The sequence below is a fragment of the Notamacropus eugenii genome, chromosome 5 (assembly GCF_028372415.1).
Source record: "Notamacropus eugenii isolate mMacEug1 chromosome 5, mMacEug1.pri_v2, whole genome shotgun sequence".
Lineage (NCBI taxonomy): Eukaryota > Metazoa > Chordata > Mammalia > Diprotodontia > Macropodidae > Notamacropus > Notamacropus eugenii.
The window spans coordinates 279,920,577-279,939,955 of NC_092876.1; the positions used below are offsets into that span (position 1 = coordinate 279,920,577).

The 19,379-nt window shown below is 51.3% G+C and overlaps 1 protein-coding gene across 4 annotated transcripts in view; it reads left to right on the forward strand.

Annotated features, from left to right (window-relative positions):
• Positions 1 to 19,379, forward strand: part of BCL9L (BCL9 like) — a 95,178-nt gene that overhangs the window by 64,238 nt on the left and 11,561 nt on the right. For all 4 annotated transcript variants that reach the window (XM_072613022.1, XM_072613020.1, XM_072613021.1 and 1 more), the window contains one exon: positions 18,687 to 19,063. In XM_072613022.1, the coding sequence (XP_072469123.1) occupies positions 18,763 to 19,063 (301 nt within the window). In that variant the 5' untranslated portion in view covers positions 18,687 to 18,762. Of the gene's footprint in view, positions 1 to 18,686; positions 19,064 to 19,379 lie in introns of those variants that run through there.

The following is a 19,379-nucleotide window of genomic DNA, read 5'->3' on the forward strand; positions in this document are numbered from 1 at the left end:
GAACTGACAGAGGGATGAAAAAGGTGCCAGGGTATCTAGAAGGATCACTGGAGGCTGGGACATGCTGAGCACTTCCTTCTTGCTCTTAGGTGGGAAAGAACCTTCTCTATAGTCCCAGCCTCCTGTCCCTGCTCATCCTGGGACCACCTGGGGCCACCAAAGTAGCATAGGATGGGGGATGGTTTGTTGTCTGGCAAGGGAGAGAGAGAGAGAGAGAGAGACAGAGGGAGAGAGAGAGAGAGAGAGAGAGAGAGAGAAAATGTGTGTGTTTGTATGTGTGTGTGTGTGTGTGTGTGTGTGTGTGTGTGTGTGTGTGTGTGTGTGTGTTGGGGGGAGCATATCTACTTTTGCCAACCCAAGTACTTTTGCTGGTACCAGCTGTGATGTGTATACTCTAGGTAGTAGGAGGCAGGGCACCAAAGGTGACTCAGAAGTCACTCCCCTCCCCCCTCTATGCCACAAGCCCAGTACCTTGGCCTGGCTGTTGACCCCATGGGGGTGGGGGCAGAAGTGGGGGATGGCACCGTGGGAAAGCGGGAAGCCGTGGGAGCTGGGCTGGTGCAGGCCAGGCGCCCCAGGCAGGGGAGCCTCCGCCAGGCTCTGCTCTCCTCGGGGCGGGGCTGGGTTGTTTCTGAGACTGGCCCAACCTGTTGAACACTTGCCTCCTCTGGCCCTGGCACCTGTCTTCCCCCAGCTCCCCATCCCCCTAATCCCCATCTCTGACCGATGACTGTTCATCTCTGGGTCAGAGAGGGCTGCTTCTTGGTTATGAGAAAAGATACTTAAGAGCTCCAGGGTGGGGGTGAGGATGAGGAATAAAACAAGTGGGTCTGTCTTTGATCCAATTAGAGTTCACTTTGTTGAGCCCATCTCTCTTGCTTGGCACCCTCCCTACTGTCCCTTGGAGCTGGACCATTATAGAAGCCTGGAGCCCAAGGAAAGGAGCTGAGGGCTTGGGGAGGAAGGGGTAAGGTGATGGAGATGAGGGTTCCTGAAGGGCTGAGCTGTCTGACTGGCTGCCCTGGAGCTATTGGGTGCCAGGCCCTGCCTGGAGTAACAGCCTGGAATTTCCTTTGCCGAGTGCCCGTAGCCCCGCCCCCAGCCTGGCCTGACTGACCTCCCCTCCCTTCCTCAGGCTGCCTTTCCTCAGAGGTTGGAGGGAGGGTGGGGGGAAGTTGGGACAGACTGGAGCTGGGGAGGGGGTGGGGAGAAAGAGGAGGCTCAGACTGTGGGAGGGGAACCTTTCCAAGGACTGAGCACAACTGCCCAAGATAGTCCTCCCCAAGGGGAGGGCAGGCCTGGGTCCTGGGTTCTTCACATATCTACTTCTTTCACATGGTGCTGAAGCGTCCTCTGCCTGGGAGGCAGGAGACCAGGATTCTCCCTTTGCTGGGTCTAAGAGTCCTGTGCAATCTGGGGTCATTCAGGGAAGGCTACAAAAGGAGTGGTGACAGAAAGATGACAGCATGGGGCGGAGGGGGGACATACTTAGATGCCCACAAAATAGGAGGGCAACATGAAATGCTTGGCAGCAAAGAGCAGGATGAGAGCAGAGGGGCCGAACGTTTTATTCCCTTCCTTTCCTCCCCTTCTTCCTCTAAGTTGTGGCTCCTAGGGGCCCAACCTCCCCCCACTCTCACTTTTCCTGTCTCCAGGCCTATTTGCTCCTTTTGATTTTTCCTCTCCCTGCCTGGCCCCTCCCTGCCTGGCACCTTGCCTACTGCCCCACCTACCCCAGGCTCAGCCTTTAACCTTGGCTCTCCAGGGGGCTGGCACCCCCTCAATCCATTCTCCTTCCAAGCTGCCTGATGATGGGGATGGGCTTAGACTAGCCTCTCTCAGCTCTTCACTATGCCCCCTGCCTTCTATCCTTCCCTTCCCAGCCCCCTTCCCTAGCTGGGAATAGCCCTGAATCCAAGATTTCGAAACCAGGATTGTTTTGAAATCTGTGAGTACTTCTCCCCACCCCCCCATCTCCCACCCCACCCCCCAGTGGGGCTGCAGGAGTATTGTCCTCCAATCTGACTTCACCACTGTGGATTGCAAGGTTGTGTGTGTGTGTGTGTGTGTGTGTGTGTGTGTGTGTGTGTGAGAGAGAGAGAAGCAGAGAGAGGGAGAGGGAGAGAGAGAGAAAGCATGTGGCTGCTTGTATACAACTTTTGAGTGTGAATGTATGTATCAATATGAGTGTTTCTTTGCTATGTTTGTGTAACTGAGGCTGTCTTTGTGTATTATTTGTGAGTACATAGTGGGGAGGGGGAAGGGGGCAGTGTAGTTCTTGGTTGTACGTGTCTGTGGGGGGATGCCTGTCTGTGTATGTTGGGGTTACTGTGAGTTCATGTCTCTTTTGAGGTGGGGGGGAACTATTTTGTATGTCTACATAGGTGTGTGTGTGTACTTAGCATATGCACTCTGGTGTATACGCACTGGGGTAGTAAGAGGGGAGAGTGAATCTGGGGATTTTATGTGTGGGGGTGGGGGAGAGGTTGGTGGCTATTTTGTCACATGTCTCCTTGAAACTCTCTGGGACATGGAGTCCTTTTGTTCTTTGGAAGGAAAGGTTCCCAGAGTAGAGCTGAGGTGCCTGCTCATGCTGTGGTCCCTAGTGGGGCGTGGTGAAATTTGGGGATGAACTGTTCCCAAGCCTGGGATTTTTGGTCATAATAGAGCCTGTTCCTTGGGGAGTGCCTTCCCTCTTGTGGCTTCTCAAGCCCCACAGCTCTGCTCTTTATCACCCTCTCTTGGGGCCCTCCCTCGACCACCCTGTGATTTATAGATGTCAGCCTACTGAGCACCCTTCCAACAGCTCCAGGGCAGTGGTCATATCCCCTGAGGAAGAGGGATGAGGAAAAAGGCAGGGGGCAATTATAAAACTACTAGGTTGCCTGCTGGTTCCGGAATTGGATACCTTTACTAAATTCTGGGCAGCTTTAGAATGGGGGACTGTAACAGCCTCAGATCCATAAACCCATGGCAAAATCAGGGTCCAAAGAGGAAAAGTGATGAGGCCAAGGTCACAAAGTAGAATAAAGTGTTAGGCACTCTGATTCTCAGACTGGATAGCAAGAGGGTATCCTGAAATATTGAGGGGGATGTGCCTTTTTTTGTGTCATGGACCCATCTGGTCGTCTGGTGTCCTATATAGATGCTTCAGAATAGTGTTTCCAAATAATTGAAGAAAATGCTAAATTTCAGTTGGATATAGTTTTTTCCTCATTCAAGTTCACAGACTCCTCCTCCACCCCCTCATTAAGAACTGCCTTAGGGCTTGCTATCAAGTTATTGAGTGTGTTTTGGGAGGGAGGGGGGCAGTCTCCCAAAGAAAGATTTCCTGGAATTCTAGTGGCTTTTAGCCCTGGGAAGGGGGAAGTCCATCTTCCAGTTTAATCTCCTTCCTTCTTGTTACAGTTAGAAAGTAACACTGGAGTATGCTGGGGAAAATGGGAAGGACAGAAGGTGGGTGGGAGCTTCTCTGATAAGGACCATGTGGTGAGGGGGGGAGAGGATTGGGGATTAGATACTAGAAATCTTGCTCCTTTCTGTAGCTGGTTTTCCTCTCTGATCTCTGGACAAATCTGGTGGCCTCATTCATCCTAAAAGCAGGGATGGGGGAACAGTTGGGAGGGTGAGGCCGCACTAAAAATGTTTTAGTGTTGAGGACCCTCTGAACTCAGCTTTCCATCTCCTGTGACTTAGGAGAAGAATGGGGGAGGAAGGGGGAAACAGGGTAACTTCCAAGGATGGTCTCTGTTTTTCAGCCTCCAGTTCTGAGACACTCATATGTGTCACCCTCATAAACCTTCAGAATCTGATCCCAGAAAAATCACCACCGTGGTATTGGCATCAACATTCTGACAAGTGCTGCCAAGTTAAGATATATAGAATCCCTTTTTTCCAAGGCTTCTGTCCCTTGTCTTCCTACCTGGCATGGAAAAATAGGTTTGCCAAGGGTCTTCATCCCTACTCGTCTTTGCCGTTCCCATCTCCACCCCTTTTCTAGAGTCCACTGGGAACAGTGTGTCCTTGAAAGGGTTAAGTCTGGTTGGCTGGGACCCTGGTTCTCTTCCCACCCCCCCACCCCCCCACCCCCAGGATTGGTGCCGGGAGGGGTGGTTAGCAGCTTGCTCTAGTTGGCGTCTCTCCCAGAATGCTTCGGAAAAGAACTCCCCTTTGACCCCCAGTACAAACTGAGCCCAGCCGCCAGAGGGGAGGAGGGAGGACTGCCTGCCCAGCCGCCTGCTCTGGGCTTCACCCAGCTCCCTCCCATCTCAATCCTGATCCTACGCCATGTTTTCCCTCCCCATGGCCACTGAAGCCCTGTTAGGGCAACATTCCATCCCTGCCAATGTGCACCCCAGGGGGCTTTGAGGAGCATCTCTCTGGCCAGGCATCTGCCCATTCTCTGCCTGAAGTTCTTAAGGGAAACTTTGGGATGTGGGATTCTTGGGTGCCTTCCTTACCCCTCCCCAAGGGTCCATACCCTACCCCCTCCCCTCTGTTTTCTGTGCTTGAGCAGGGCGTGCGATAGCCTCCCCTGGAGGGTTCCCTGGCTAGAACTCCTGGGTTCTTCCCCTGGAGACGAGTGTCTTGCTATCTACCAATCTAGCCTTCTCCTTCTCCTCCCCTCACCCCCCACCCCTAACCGATCTTCTTGGATTGGGTCAGACCATAAGAGGCCTCTCCCATCTCAGTCTCTCAGTAGAGAAAGGCACTGAGGCTTATTTTCATTGCCTCCTTCCCTGCTTCCAGGATGGGGGTGGGGGAACTGGGGGGAGAGTGGTGTGGCAAGGAGGCCGACTCAGGCCTGGCCCCCAGCCAATCCACAGAGGCCCTGGTGGGGGTGGGGGGTGGGAAGGGGGTTCTGTGCAGCTCAGAGACTTCCTGGAGCTGTAGGGTGTGTGGGGGTGGGGTGGGGAAGTCGGGGAGGGGGGGGGGATGTAGAAGGAGAGAGCAGGATGAAAATGGAGTGTTTAGAAGAGAGCAGGGAGCCCAAGAGTCCTCCAGTGTCTGGCTTTGAAGGTTGAGGGGATAAGAGGGGAAGAGGCAGTATCAGGAAATCCCAGATCCCAAGGAAAGTGTTTAGGTTTCCCTTCTCTCCTAGGGGGAGACCACAGGGGGCACATCAGGGTGTGGCTGGATGCTCTGCACCACCCCATAATCCACACCCTTTAGCCCCAGCCGCTGACTTAGACTCCAGAGTTGGAGAGTGTGTAAATGTGTCTCTGTGGTTGGTAGTGTCTCTATCTCTCTGTCTGTCCTTCTTGGGTGTCCACATCTCTACCTCCTTTCCTCACTCTCCCTCAGCTTCAGGGCAGCCCACACTGGGGTCCAGGAGACAGCTGGAAAGGGGTCAGAGGGCAGGGGGCATCAAGCGCTTCCTGCCCATACCTGTTCCCTTTTCTACACCCAAGGTGTGAGGTGGGGGAAGAGCTACTATCTTATACTATCCCATCTCATGTTGGAGCAAAGGTGTCCCTCCCTGCTCACCCCAACCCCTTCTCCACTCCTCACTCTCCTGGCCCCAGCCCAAGCTGGCTGGATGGCAACCAGCCATGATAACGTGGTTTCTGCCCCTGCCCCACCCCCCTTTACTTTCCCTCTCCCTCCCTCTCCCCTTCTTTCGTACTTAGCAACAGCTCCCTGAATTCATAACAAACACTCTTGTGGGCTCCTGGTCTGACTAGGAAAAGCTGGAGGAGCTTTGGAGGGGAAGAGGGGGAAGGAGCAGAAAGGGAAATGCCTCCCCCAGCTGTCCCCAAGAGTGAGGTACTGACTCCCCCTCCCTGACCAGTCAGAAGAGAGGGGGCAGCAGGCTGAGGAAGTCAGGACCTGGCAAGGCAGGGGTGGGTTGGGACAAGTGGGCTGGAAGGATGGACGGACCGTTGGTATTGGGCAATCCAGAAGACCAGCAGCCTGGGAAGGGGCAGGGTAGGGGCTGGAATACCACTCTTAGCCCGCCCTAGCCTGACCTTTGACCCACACCCACACCCAGGAGGTGGGGCAGGAGGAAGGGGCAGGAACACCTTGGGCTCCTTCCCTAGTGAAAGCCTATCTGGTCTTGCTCTTTTCTCCCTGCTCTCCCCCCATACCAGAGCCTGAGGAGGAGGAGAAGGGGTCCTCAGAGCACTGTCCTCCCAGGCCCCTGCATTTTGGGCAGGGATGGGCATGAAGGAAGGAATGGGGACAGCCTGGCTTGTTTTGATTTTTTTCCTGATCTCATTTGCTCCCATGAGACCGACCTTTCTTCTTTCTTTAGGTTTCTTCTCTTCCTCCTCATTATTATGGCTTCTGGACATTTATGCTGATTTGACATGCTGGCTCTGTGGTCCTCCCAGTCATTCCAGCTGGGAAAGAGCTAATAGGTGGGTGGGTGTGGGGGAAGGGAAGCCGTGAATATAGATTTCTAAGAAACTCATACCTTACATACACACACACACACACACACACACACGCACACACACACACACACACACACACACACACACTTTGTTCCTTCATGCCTCAGTTTTCCCACCACTGTGGGTGACATCTTTATTGTCAAATTCTGGGAGTGGCCAAAACCCCAAAAGGCCTGAAATCTTGTCCCATGACATCTCAGCCCTCTTCAGGGTGACTTTAGATAATGTTTTTGAAATACTTTTCTGAAGTTCCTAGTTCCTTATATTAGGAGCAGAAGGGACCTCAGAGGCCATGTGGTTCAGTACCCCCCCCCCCCCCAACACTTTTGACCATTAAGGAAACTGAATTGTAGTGAGGTTAAGTTGATTAAAGTAAGAACTGGAATTTGAACTCAGGTCCTCCTTTTTGAGTTAGGACTCTACTGACTTTCCCTAGGTTTGAACCAAAAATTGTAGATGTATGGTTTGACAAAAGACATTCTTTTTGCAAAGACTCATTAAAAGATCTCTTTACATTACTTAGATTCAGAGCTGTCCCAGAAATATCTGAAGTACATGCCCCCATTTCCTACCTGCTGATACATCCTACTCTTCCACTTCCCCCGAGACTGCCCTGGGAAGCATGGTCTATATAGTTACATGTGACCTTAAACCTGAGACTGGTAACCTGGGGAAGTGAAAAGAATGATGGGCTTGAAATTAGGAAGTCGCAAGCTGAATATAGCAATGGTATGTAGTAGTTGCTTAACCATGGATAAGTCATCTTACCTCTCTGATCCTCAGTTTCCTCATTTGTAAAGTAGATGCTACTTTAGAGGGTTGTTGTGGGGAAACGGGCTATAGAAATGGGAGTTATTGTTAAACCTGGCTGCCACCAACCAGCTGTGTGTCCTTGGGCAAGTCAACTCACTTTTCTGAGTGAAGTTTTGTCATTTCTAAAGTGAGTAGGTTGGATAGATGATCTGTAAAGTCCCTTCTAACCCCGATGATTCTCTGTTCCTGGAAGGGTAGGAGGTGGGAGGTGGGGTGGAGGGAGAGATGGTACCAGTGAGGAACTGTCAGAGCACTGTCCCTTTCCAGGAACTGGGACTGAACACATCTGAGGGCATTGATTGACAACTCCCCCAACCTATTGTATAAAACTCAGCCTAGACACTGCTCTGTAGCAACACTGAGTGAAGGATTTGGGGACACCTTCCAGTTCTCCTAATTTCCTTGGGGAGGCCCAAAATGATTATGACTGGGTGCCAGTCATTGGCAAGGAAATTCTAGAGGATATCCACTTCATGCCCAGGGGTGAAGTTTAGGGCAGTGGGGAAAAACATGGGTTCAGGTGAGTAAATACTAGTTGGAATTCTGGGGTAGGAAGAAAACTGACTGAACGCAGGCATAGTTCCCAGAATTCCAAATGATATTGAAGGTAGAAGGAGAGGTAGAAGAGAGGGGCCTTTGGCAACAGAGGGGTGGGACTGGGGCTGGGAGTTTACAAAACAGATTGTAGTGGAAAGAGCACTGAAATTTGTCTGCCTAAACCTCAGTTCAGATCCCAGATTTAACACTAGCTGTGTGGTCTTGAGCAGATTGCTTAATCTTAATCCAGTGTTTAGCACAGTGGCAGGCATATAATAGGTTCTTAATAAATGTTTATTGATTGATTAATCTCTGAGTCTGTTTTCTGTTCTGTAAACTTATAAAAATATTGTAAAGATCAAATAAAATAATGCTCCCTCAGCTACATGTAAATTGTAGCCTGTGCAAGGAGCGTGACTTGGAGTCAGAAGGCTTGGGTTCAAGACCTGCTGTTTAGCTCTTATGTAGCCTTGGGCAAGTCATTCCTCCAACTTTTCTCAGACTTAGTCTTCTTTATCCATCACATGGAAGTGTTGAACTACATTGTGTCTATGACTTCTAGTTCCAAATCCTAGGATTCTGTTCTCTGTGGGTTTCTGGATTCCTCTTGGGTTGTGTTCTTTGGAGCAAGGGCCCAGGAGGGTGGGTCAGTCTACATGAGGTGAACTAGGCTGAGACAGGTGATCTGGCCTTGGAGCTCTGAACCACCCCCCCCATCCCTAGGACTTGGTGTCCCTATTTCAGGATTAAGCTGATTAGGATATGGCGGAAACTCCTGGGATGCCAGGATACCTGGGCCTGCTGTCCAAGGCTAGGCCCTGCCCTTGCCCTCTCTGGCTAGATGCCATGAGACCCCTGACTCCACCAGCTAGCCTTCTAGGCTAGAGCAAGCTATTTACCTGATCACGTGCTTCCCCTAACCCTAAGGCACTATGGGGTGAGAGTGAGAGTGGACAGAGATCTGGCTTGGCTCCAGGGTCTTGGCTTGCCTCCTGCTGACCACTGCTCCCTGCTGGGCTGGTCATGCCCATCTGTGCCTGTCTCCCAAGGCTCTCTCACCGGGCAGGCTAAGGCTATTTTTGGTAGCCGGCTGGGGCACTGGGGCTGGTTTCAGATGTTCCAATGTTAGCAGAAGAAAATGGGAACAGATGGCTAGAGGGTTCATATCATCAACCCTGGAGCAGTTTATTTATAGGACCTCATTAACCCTTAGGGGGGCTGGTTGGAGCCACCCAGAAATATACAGGGTTCCCTGGATAGGGGAGGTCAGGTCTAGATGCCCTGTCCCAGTTCTCTCCTTCCACCTTTCCACCAAAACTCCCTCAGGCCACATCTTTTCTTCAAGACTTAGTGAGACCTGGGGAAGATAGAGAGAGGTGCCCACCCAGGAACTTCTATCATCTGAATGGCCATTATACTCAGAGGGGCAGAGGAAGCATGAAAAGAGCTGCGAAGACCAATGAGGAGCAGGGTAGTAGTCATTGGCCATGATAACTAGAGAAGTACAGGCAGTCATAACATAAAGTGGAGGGTGCGAACCTCTGAGAAAGGATGCGTTGGACCTCCCCTTTACCCTCTGCACCCAATAGAGATTCAGTGGAATCAGCAAACTGTTCCTGGACTCAGGAGACCTGAGTTTCAATCCTGCCAGGTAGCTGTGTAAACCTGGGAAAATTACTGAGCCTCTCAGAGCCTGCTTACCAGCAGCATCTCACAGGGTGGTTGTGAGACTAACTTATTTTAACCTTAAAATGCTACATGAATGTGAGTGACTGGTATTATAAAAGACTTGCATGCAAGCGTGTGTGTGTGTGTGTGTGTGTGTGTGTGTGTGTGTGTGTGTGTGGTCTTCCCATTCTTATTCATATATGTAGAGGCAGCTAGGTAGCACAGTGAATAGAGTGCCAGGCCTGGAATCATAAAGACTTCAGTTCAAATCCAGCTTTAGATACTTACTAACTGCGTGACCTTGGGCCAAATCACCTAATCTGTTTGCCTCGGTTTCCTCATCTCTAAAATGAGGATAATAACCTCCTACCTCCCAAAGCAGTTGTGAGGATCAAATGGGATAATAATTATGAAGTGCTTGGCCAATGCCTGGTATATAGCTGGGTAGCTGTCATCGTCATCTGCAGCAGCAGCAGCGTGTAAGCCATGACCCTATATGCACTTCACAGCTACCTCCTTACTGCCTCAGGAGTAGAACTGACTGGCTAGGTTCTGTACTTTTTATTACTTTGATGGCAGCCTGAGTATAATGACAGGAAAAGTGTTAGGCCCTGATGGGGGCTCCCGGCCAGTGTGTCAGACCCCCACATTGTTTGTGCACCAGGCATCCTGAATCCTATCGCTGGAAGTCAGATGTGAAGAAAACTGACTTCAGATGCTGCTGTCAGCCCCGACACTGGGTAGATGGGAGACAGGGGCTGGTCCACAAAAGTACCTGCTGCTGATGACTGGGTTCAAGGCAAAGGATCATGGCTCTAGAGATGGAGGAGCCTTAATACCTATCTATTCCAACCCCCACATTATCTAGATGAGGAACCTTAAGCCCAGAATATTTAAGTATTTTGTCCAGGATAACATAGGTAGCAAGTGATGAGATGAAATTTGAAGTGAGGTTCTCTGACATCAAATCCTTGTATTCTTTTCACTGTTTCCATCCTGATAGGATACGTACCTTCTAGAGCTTAACAATTTTGTGCTTTGTGAGTCATTTGATGTTATATTTTGAGGCTGGTTAGATCCTTTTGGAAATTCCAATCTCTTTCTCAAGTCTTCTAAGGGGAAGAAAGAGGGATGTCCATGATTAGGTCTGGAGAATATGGGGGAATCCTTGGAGGCCAAGAACCACTAATAACAGCAGGGTCTATGCAGAAGAGGGAGAGATACAGAAAGGGTTAGCACTGAGCTTTGGGGAGCTGACCAGTAAAGATGTGGTAGGAAGAAATGAAGAAAACCCTTATCTGCTAAGCTGTGAGAGATGGTCTTCTGGTTCACAGTCCTTCCTATGAGATGATTCCACTCCTGGGAATTTAGGAAGGGCAGGGAATGTGAGGTTGCTGAAGTGGGCAGAGTTGGAGGAGAGGTGGGTGTTAGGGTCAATGGACTTTGAATCCCTAATTTCAGTTTTCCAGGATGTGACATTGCTAGATTTTCTATCTTCCTTAGAGAAGAGAGAGACCCAGGTCTCCACCCTGCTCAGCTCTCCCAGTACCAGCCCATATGCCCCTCACCTTCTACAAGGGGTCATGGCAGACTGGATGCCAAAGTATGTGAGGACATGCAGGCCCCTAGGGGAACCCTAGGTGCCCTGTGTCTGGGATGTGGTAGAAGAGGTAGACCATTAGTGCTGGCAGAGCATATTGCCTTGCTGGGGGGTTTACCCATCTTGGGCAGTACCTGGAGAAAGAACGGGTGTTGGGTGAGATTTCGGCCCGTGGCGGGCAGCCCGTGCCAGCGGTCTACCCGAACTCCTCTCCTCCCACAATGGCTCCATTGTTCCAAGGAGGCAAGCAGCTTGAAGGAGGCTCCTTGGCCATCCCCCCATCCCAAAACCAGGGCAAGCTTAACCCTTTAGGGGCTAGGAGCTGGGCAGGAGAGCCAAGCGGGAACTCTTCCCTCGACTTACTTTTCTAGGCATCTGAGTTGATGGTGCTACCTATCCCTCCATCATCTCTGCATTCATACCAGAGGAAGTCGCTTGGCCTTCCTCATTTATCCTCCTAATACAGGGCTGAGGTAGCCAGGTTATGTCTTCTTCCATGCCTCTCTTTCCCCATTCCCCAGGACATTTCCTTCTGCTGTAACATAGGGAACTCCTAGCAAGGGCTGGGGGCAGTTCTCACCTCCCTACCCCACCACTATCTTGGCAAAGGTGCCAAGGGCAGGAAGTGCCAGTGGGGCATTCGGGTGGGGGCCAGATATATTTGGGTGGTTGGGGCATTCATTCCAGCTACCACTGCCTGCCCTACTGGATCTTGAGCTCCCTTCCTTCCTGTGTAACCAGAGCTGGGCTGGGCCTAGCTCAGGATTTCGGTGGATTTAAAGGGACAGTGCCATTTCTGCTAGCCCCTTTCCCCACCCTTAGGCTGGAGGAAATCCTCCTCTTTCCTTCCCCTACCCCCCCATTCTGTCCCCCCCCCCCCCCCATTCACCCAAAGGTGGTGGGAAGGATAGAGCCTAGGTACATAGTCAACTTGCTTAGACATCATTAGGGAGAAACAGGAAGGAGCTTCTGGGCTCCCGTGGTCTCCCTTAGCCCAGCCAGCCCCTCCCCCCAACCCTAGGCCCCCTGTCTCAGGTTGGGTTACCAGTCTCCTCCAGCTCCCCGTCCCAGAGTCTTTGGGCGGGTGGGGTGGGCGGGGGTGGGCTGTGGTTTCCTGTGTTGGTTGTTTGTGCCTGGCCCCAAGTGCCCGCTGTACCCGGCTCCCCCTGGGTTTCCTGCCTTGTCTTGTTTCCTTGTCCCGTCCCAGTCCCCTTCCCCACCCCCACCCTTTCCCTTACCAAGCCCCCTGGGAGAGAGCTAGCAGGGATTTGGACAGCGGCATTTGAGGGTCCTTGAGAAAAGGGAGAAGCCGTAGACTGCATTGTTCTCATACTGGGGAATTCCCTGATGGCCCAGGGGGTATCCCTGGGCCCCCAAAGTTTAAGTCTGTCTGGAAGGCACTACTGCAGCCTAGCCGGTGGGGGTGGGGAGGAGACTTCAAGGCAATCCCAAGTTCACTCCAGGCCTTCTGAATGGTTGATGAGTATTGGTGGTGGGAGCTGGGGAACTTCCCCCACTGCTTCTTCCCCAACCTCCTGTCTAAAAGTACCCTGACCAGGGAGGAATTTCCATGTCCCAGCTGGGACCCCCAAAACAGCATTGTTCTGCCCCTCATGGTCAAGAACCCTGGGCCTTCCCATGGAAATAGCCCTCATTTGCATGGCTCTCTTTAGGTGTAAGAAGGGAGTGATGCCGGGAAGTGGGAGAAGGGGAAGGCCCCCAGAGCCTGGAAGTCCCCAGGCAGAGGTTCCTGGGTCCCAGAACAGCAAGCCAGGCCCCCCACGGAGTTTCCTGCTGTGCTAATTGTCCTTTGACCTCCCCACCCCCTGTCTGAGTCATCACCTGCTCAGGAAGAGGAAGTGACCTCCTGCTTTGGGGCTTTCACGGGACAGAGCAAAGACCCAGGAGTCCTGGCTGTCTTGGGGGTCTGCTGTGCTGGGCATCCACTGTTTGCTAGGGCAGCAACGCCTCACTGGAGTCCGTTGTTGGTGGCTGCCCCCCTTCCCCATCAAGGTGACCTCTCCTCCCTGACTAGCATTCTGTCCCAGGGGACATAACTATGCTATGTCTTGGGTCCTGATTTCCTCCCTCTAATTAAAGAGCTTTTAAACTGAGGACCACAGACCTGTGACTAAATTTCAGGAATTCTGTAAACTTAGGTGGAAGAGGAATTACATCTTAATTTTCACTAACTTTTGCTTCATTTGTAATTGTATGTATTTTATTTTGTGAATTAAAAATCATTCTGAGAAGGGGTCCATAGACTTCACCAGACTACCAGAGGGCCTTTTCATGCCATGACCCCAAAAAGGTTAAAAATCTCTGCTCAAATTTATTTGGTTCATTCTTGAACAGGGCCTGGGAAGGAGGCTGAATATGATAAATGATATTAATAATAATAGCTAGCAATCATATAATACTTTAAGTTTGGTAGATTACTTTATGTGTATCATCTCTTTGATCCTCACTACCCTGTGAGAAAGGTGCTTTCATTATCTCCATTTTACAGATGTTGAAACTGAGCTCAGAGGAGCTCAGTGCCTTGCCCAAGGTCACACAGCTAGTGTGGTATTCCTATTCAGTTCTCCCTGACCCCAAGTCCAGCACTGCTCACTACATTGAGCTGCCTGGAACTTGACTAGATCCCTGCAACTCATATCTGTCCTTAGAAAATAGTTGCGTGGTCAGTGAAGGATTGGGGAAGGGCACAGCAGCTATGTCCAGTAGACCTCTTGTCATCTAATAGGGCAAACGGGCAGGATCATTTTTGTGAGGTCACCAAAGCAGAGCTACAAGAGACTTTAGCCACTAATTCAATTCAAGATACATTTATTAAGTGCCTACTATGTGCTAGGCAGGCACTGTGCTAAACTCTGGGATACAAAAAGAGACAAAAGACAGTTCCTACCTTCAAAGGGAGACACACACACACCAAGCTATATAAACGATAAATAGAAAATCCTGAACTGAGGGAAGGCGCTAGAATTAAGAGGGTTTGGGGAAGGCTTAGTGTAGAAGGTAGAATTTTAGTTGGGACCTTAAGGAAGCCTGGAAGGTCAGTAATTGGGGTGAAGAAGGGAGGGCATTCCAGGCATGAGGGATAGACAGAAAGAATGCCTGGAGCTTTTTATTTATCTAATAACTAAATTCTAATTTAATTTTCCTTACCTTTTAAATGAGAAAGCTATGGACCAGAGAAAGAAGTTAGGTGACTTGGGTAGATATTGAACTCAGGTCTTTGGACTTCAAATTCATTGATGTTTCCTTGGCATCACACTTTGACTAACAGGCTGTGATGAGGATCCAGACACTGAGCCAGCTATAGCACGTTGGGAGGAGATCTCCCCCCTCCAATTCTCATGAGTCTAGGGAAATGTAGATAAGCTCACTGTCTTTCTTGTTGTCTTTCTCTCCACTCCTCTGGCTTATTCTTCTAGTGGATATGAGTCTGTTCCTCTGCGCAGGTGACTCACACCTGCACCCACTTTATGTACACATTGGCTCCTTTCCCCCCTGCTGAGGCAATGCTTCTCTTCCTAGGACATCTGAGCCCTTCTCCTCTCCCCCTCACCTATGGAGGAGGCTTCTGACCTCTCAGGCACTGGAGTTGAAGTCTTCCCACTTAGACAACTGGGCTCAGAACTTGACCCATGGTGGCTGGGCTAGAGCTCCTCATCGCCTCAGTGCTCACACTATGTGTTAGGGTTGGGGTGGGTGGACCCTGGGAGCCCGAAGGGGAGGGGATGGGCTCCTGGAGAGGGCAAAGAAGGGAAGGGGAGGGGAGACAGAAAAGGTCTGACTCATCTGCTCTTGAATCAACTTGCCTGATGACCGGGTGGAGGTGAGGAGGAGGAGGGGGAGGGTAGAGCTTGGGAAGAGGGGGTTGGCACTACACCTTTGGGCTTTGTCTAGAAGACAGCTCAGGAAGGGTTTGGAGGGCACACTCAGCTCCTCTCTGTATTTTTTGTTTTATGGTTGGCTGGGTACAGGGTGAGGGGAGCAATTTTTCATCAGTTAGCCCTGTAGCTGTTTTCTTATCCCTAGTCTTGGAGGTCCTAGTCACTGGGGCCCTGAATGGCATTCTTATGCAGAGGGTGTGGTAGTTAGCCAGGTACTAGAGTGGGGAAATGGATGTGCCTAGTGCAGATAGTACGAATTCCAGCTATCCATCTTCCGTCTTCCTCCACCTCTTTCCCTATTTTTGAGCCCTAAAATGGGGGGAACGGTAGTGAAGGGAATTTGGGAGGGGTCTTTTGAGACACACTATAAGGGGAACAGGATAAAGTAGACGCAGAGTGCTCTTTCTCGAAGACATCCTCCAGGAAGGCAGTGTGGTGCTGGGCTAGGAGTCCAGAGACCTGTTTTCCTGGGAAGGTTTTGCATCTAACCTGAGGTATGGTAGTAGCGAGTCATTCTCCTAATCTGGACTACAGTTTCCTCTTCTGTAAAATAAGGGGACTGGTATTCTCTAAGGTTCTCATAGAATGTGAGAACTGGAAGTGATACCTTAGGTTTGGTATCTGTAATTTGGATGATGGACAGTTTCAGATGAACTGTGCAGGTCACACCTTTGACCCTAGCACAGCACCTGGCATGTAGTAGGTACTTAATAAATAAATACTGTTAGTTTTTTTTAAGCTACGACAACTCTTCGGAGCCTCAAGGCTCCTGATTCTGAACCCTGGAAAGAGACTCCCCTAGACAGTAGTGGAGCATGTTTTGAGGGTGTCTGTCTTGGAGGGGGGAGGGGCTGCACACCACATTTGTGCGCTTTTTCCAATTGGGAGAAAGTAGTGGTGACCTGTGGTCTGGACTTATCCTGTTGGGGGAAGGGAGGGTCTTCCTTTGTCTCCTCCCACTAATCTGCTTGAAGACCACTGAGAGATGTATGCCTAAGTGGTCTCTTTTTTCCTGGGGCCTGAGAGTATCAGGGGAGAGAACCAGGGATCTGAGAAGTGACATAAAAGGAGAGAGAGGAAGCCCCTGGACTTGGGTGTCTGTCTGTCACCACGTGTTTGTGACTGTGTATTTTTGTGTGCTTGGGTTGAAGTTCCCCCTATATTTTTCAGTATATGGATTCATGACTCTTCTGTCCGCCAGTGGATTTCTATTCTGGTAGATTAGTTTCCCTGGTCATTTGTGCAGGTGGAGCTCTCTCTCTCTCTGTCCCTGGACTGGCTTTGTTTCTGTTCCCATGTGTGTCTGTGTTTGTCTGGATCTGGTAGTCTCCTGATGCCATGTGTGAGTCTGTCTCTAGAGTATCTCTCTGTCTGTCTCTCAGTGTCCGTATGTGTTTCTGTGTCTATGTGTGTATGCACACGTGCCTGCGGCCTGAGAAATTATACTGCAGTCATGCCAGTCTCGCTATACAGCAGGAGCTCAGCTCTTGGTTCTAGCTCTACTGGATGAGGGGGGGTTAACGGGGCGGGCGGGGGGAAGGGAGGAGAGGGGAGGCTCCTGCATTCTTGCGGCTGGGGAGGAATCTGAGCCAACATTACTGGTCTCCAGAGGAGCCCAGCTGCAGCCCCGGGGCCCCGCCAGGCCAAGACTCTCTGCCGGCACAGGCCTGCTGGGGATGGGCTAGGACCGGGACCAGGCCTTGGGCTTGGGGTGGGGTGGGATTGTTTGCCCTCAGCCCCGTCACTGAAGGGCATATAGTGAGGTTCGGCAGAGCAAGCCCTTGATAGCAGGAAATATGACGGATCATTGGATCACAGATTTAGAGCTGAAAGAGAGGGTCTAATCCAGCCTCATTTTACGGACAGGAAACTGGCCTGGAGGGGCTAAGTCATTTATCTAAGGTCATAAAGCAAAATTCAAACTCAGGTCCACTGACTGCAAGCCATTCGCTCTTTCCTTTCAACCTGTTGCCTTTGTTGCCTCAGGTGTTAACTTCTCAAGATAATTTTTTTAAGACCATAAACTCCCTGAAGGTAGGGGCTTCTACCCTGTGGAGGCTCAGGGGCTTCTGGGGCTTTTGACTGTAAATGATGATGAATATGGCCCTAATGAGGACCACCCCCCTTCTCCCTCCTGCAACTTTCCTGCCTTTTGGGTCCTCTTCACCCAGTTTCTATAACCCTAGAGGCTTCTGGGTGTTTGGAGCCACCAGCCCCCCCCCCCCTTAACTTTATAGGAGGTTTCCTTTTTGTTAGCTCCCTAGATCGATCATCTGGCCTCCAGGCCTCTATCTCGTTATAGGGGGCCCTCAGCTAACAGGAATAGTGTCTGTGTGTGATGGACAGACGTTTGTCCCAGATGGAGGAAGGGGAAGAGAAGACAGTCTGGGATTCCCAAAGGGTTGAGGAATGTCCACGTCTCAGAGAGTGAGAGAGCCCTGAGGTACCTGCAGGACGTGCTGGGGCTGGGCTGGGGAGACCTTGGAAAGAAGCAGCCTCTTTTCTTACCAGTGGCACGGCCGGCTAGGTGCATTAACCCAAAGGATTCAGGGAAGCTGGTGATTCTGATCGGACAATGTCTTGTGGGCACTTGGTGCTGGCTTTCTCCATTGGGGCCCCCCTAGTCCCCAATCCTGCTTTGCCCTTTTCTGAAGACCTCCAGCTCTGTAGCAAGGGCTGAGAAAAGACTGCCCTCCCCTCCGTGTGCCAGACCGTGCTTGTGCGGTCTAGCTAAGGGGCATATTGCTGGCGGGTGGGCACCTGCCTCCTCCCCCTCCCCCGGAGAGGCAGGCAGACAGGGCCAGGCGGCGGCAGGAGCAGTGGCGGCTGTAGCCGCCAGCAGCAGCAGCAGCAGGAGGACAGCCGAGCTGAAATAAATCTGAACTGGTGTGGAATGAGGGGGGATAAATATCCTCTCCCCGTGATGTGATCTTTCCAGCGGCTATTAATAGGTCTCCGGGGAGAGGGATGGGGAGGGGGGAAGGCTGGTGGGGGAGCAGGGCTGGGGCTTAAAGGGCCCACAGCCCTGGCTGCAGGAATCCTTGGCTCACGGCTCCCTGCTCTTGCTTTGGGAGCCTTGTTGGCCATCCCACCCCTGCCCCTCCCCTGCCTTCTGATCGCCCGCCTGTCTGTGGGTCTGCCTATTTCCCACTGGGGGACTGGGATGGTGCACCCCTGCCCTCTAGGTCATTTCCTCCATTTTCCTAAGGAAGACCTCTATAAGCAGTGATCCCAGACCTTCTTATACCCCTTTGTCATTCTCCTCCTTTTAGCTGGGAAGGGGATGGGATGGTTGGGGGAAACCAGGAGTGAACTAGGGATTGATGAGGGGAAGGGGAAAAGGTCCAGGAAGAGGGCCTGGGTTTGAATTCTCTTTCAAGTGTTGATTGAGGTGATCCAGCACCTACTGGACATAGCTCTTCTCATTGATGTATGGAGGGTTTATGGGAATGAAGAAGGGGTTGCCACAGAAACCAGCAAGTCCAGGGGGTCAGTGGATTTGAGATTTGAGGTCGATGCCTACTTGGGGATCTGGTCTTCACAATTGGAGGCCCTTTGCTGATGCCTGCCCAAAGGAGATACCCCCTCAGTCTGATGGGTCACTGGAGTAAATCAAGGCCATCAATTAGCTTGATCCATCTCAAGACATTTGATGTCTTGATGGAAACAAAGAACTATACAGTTGAGTTGACCTGAGGACTACTTGGACTCCAAGGATAAGTCAGTTTCCCACAAGATTAACAGTCCGTTTTTTCTTTCACCTTCTCTTAGGTATCTCCACCTCAGGACAGGAGCCCCTGGGATCCTGCCACCATCCCTCCGAGGCCCTCCAGCCCCAGCCAAGCCAATGCACCCAGAAAATAAACTGACCAATCATGGCAAGACGGGGAATGGCGGGGCTCAGTCACAGCACCAGAATGTGAGCCAAGGGCCCACTTGTAACCTGGGCTCCAAGGGCGTGGGGGCAGGGAATCATGGGGCCAAAGCCAATCAGATCTCCCCCAGCAACTCCAGTCTGAAGAACCCCCAGGCATCTGTTCCTCCCTTTGGCTCACTCAAGGGGAAGGTGAAGAGGGAGAGGAGTGTGTCAGTGGACTCAGGGGAACAGCGGGAAGCTGGGACCCCATCCCTGGACCCGGAGGCCAAAGGTACCTATAAAGTCCTCATCTAGAAAATCCTCCCTGTTCTTTCCTATCGCCCTCAGCCACCAGCATCCCATACTATGAGTTTTGGGCATTTTCTCCTCTTTTTGTTCTGGTTTGGGGACTAGGAATAGAAGTAGGCAGGGGCTAGGAACTGGGTTTTATGGTATTATGGATAGTATCTGCATCTGGGCAGTACCAGTCACCAATGGGGCACATTGTGGATGATGGAATCTCAAGTAAAGGGGTCTCTAGTACTGTCTCTTCTTTCTCTCCTCACCCTATGGAAAAGATAGGGGAAGTATATTTAGGTGAGCCATGG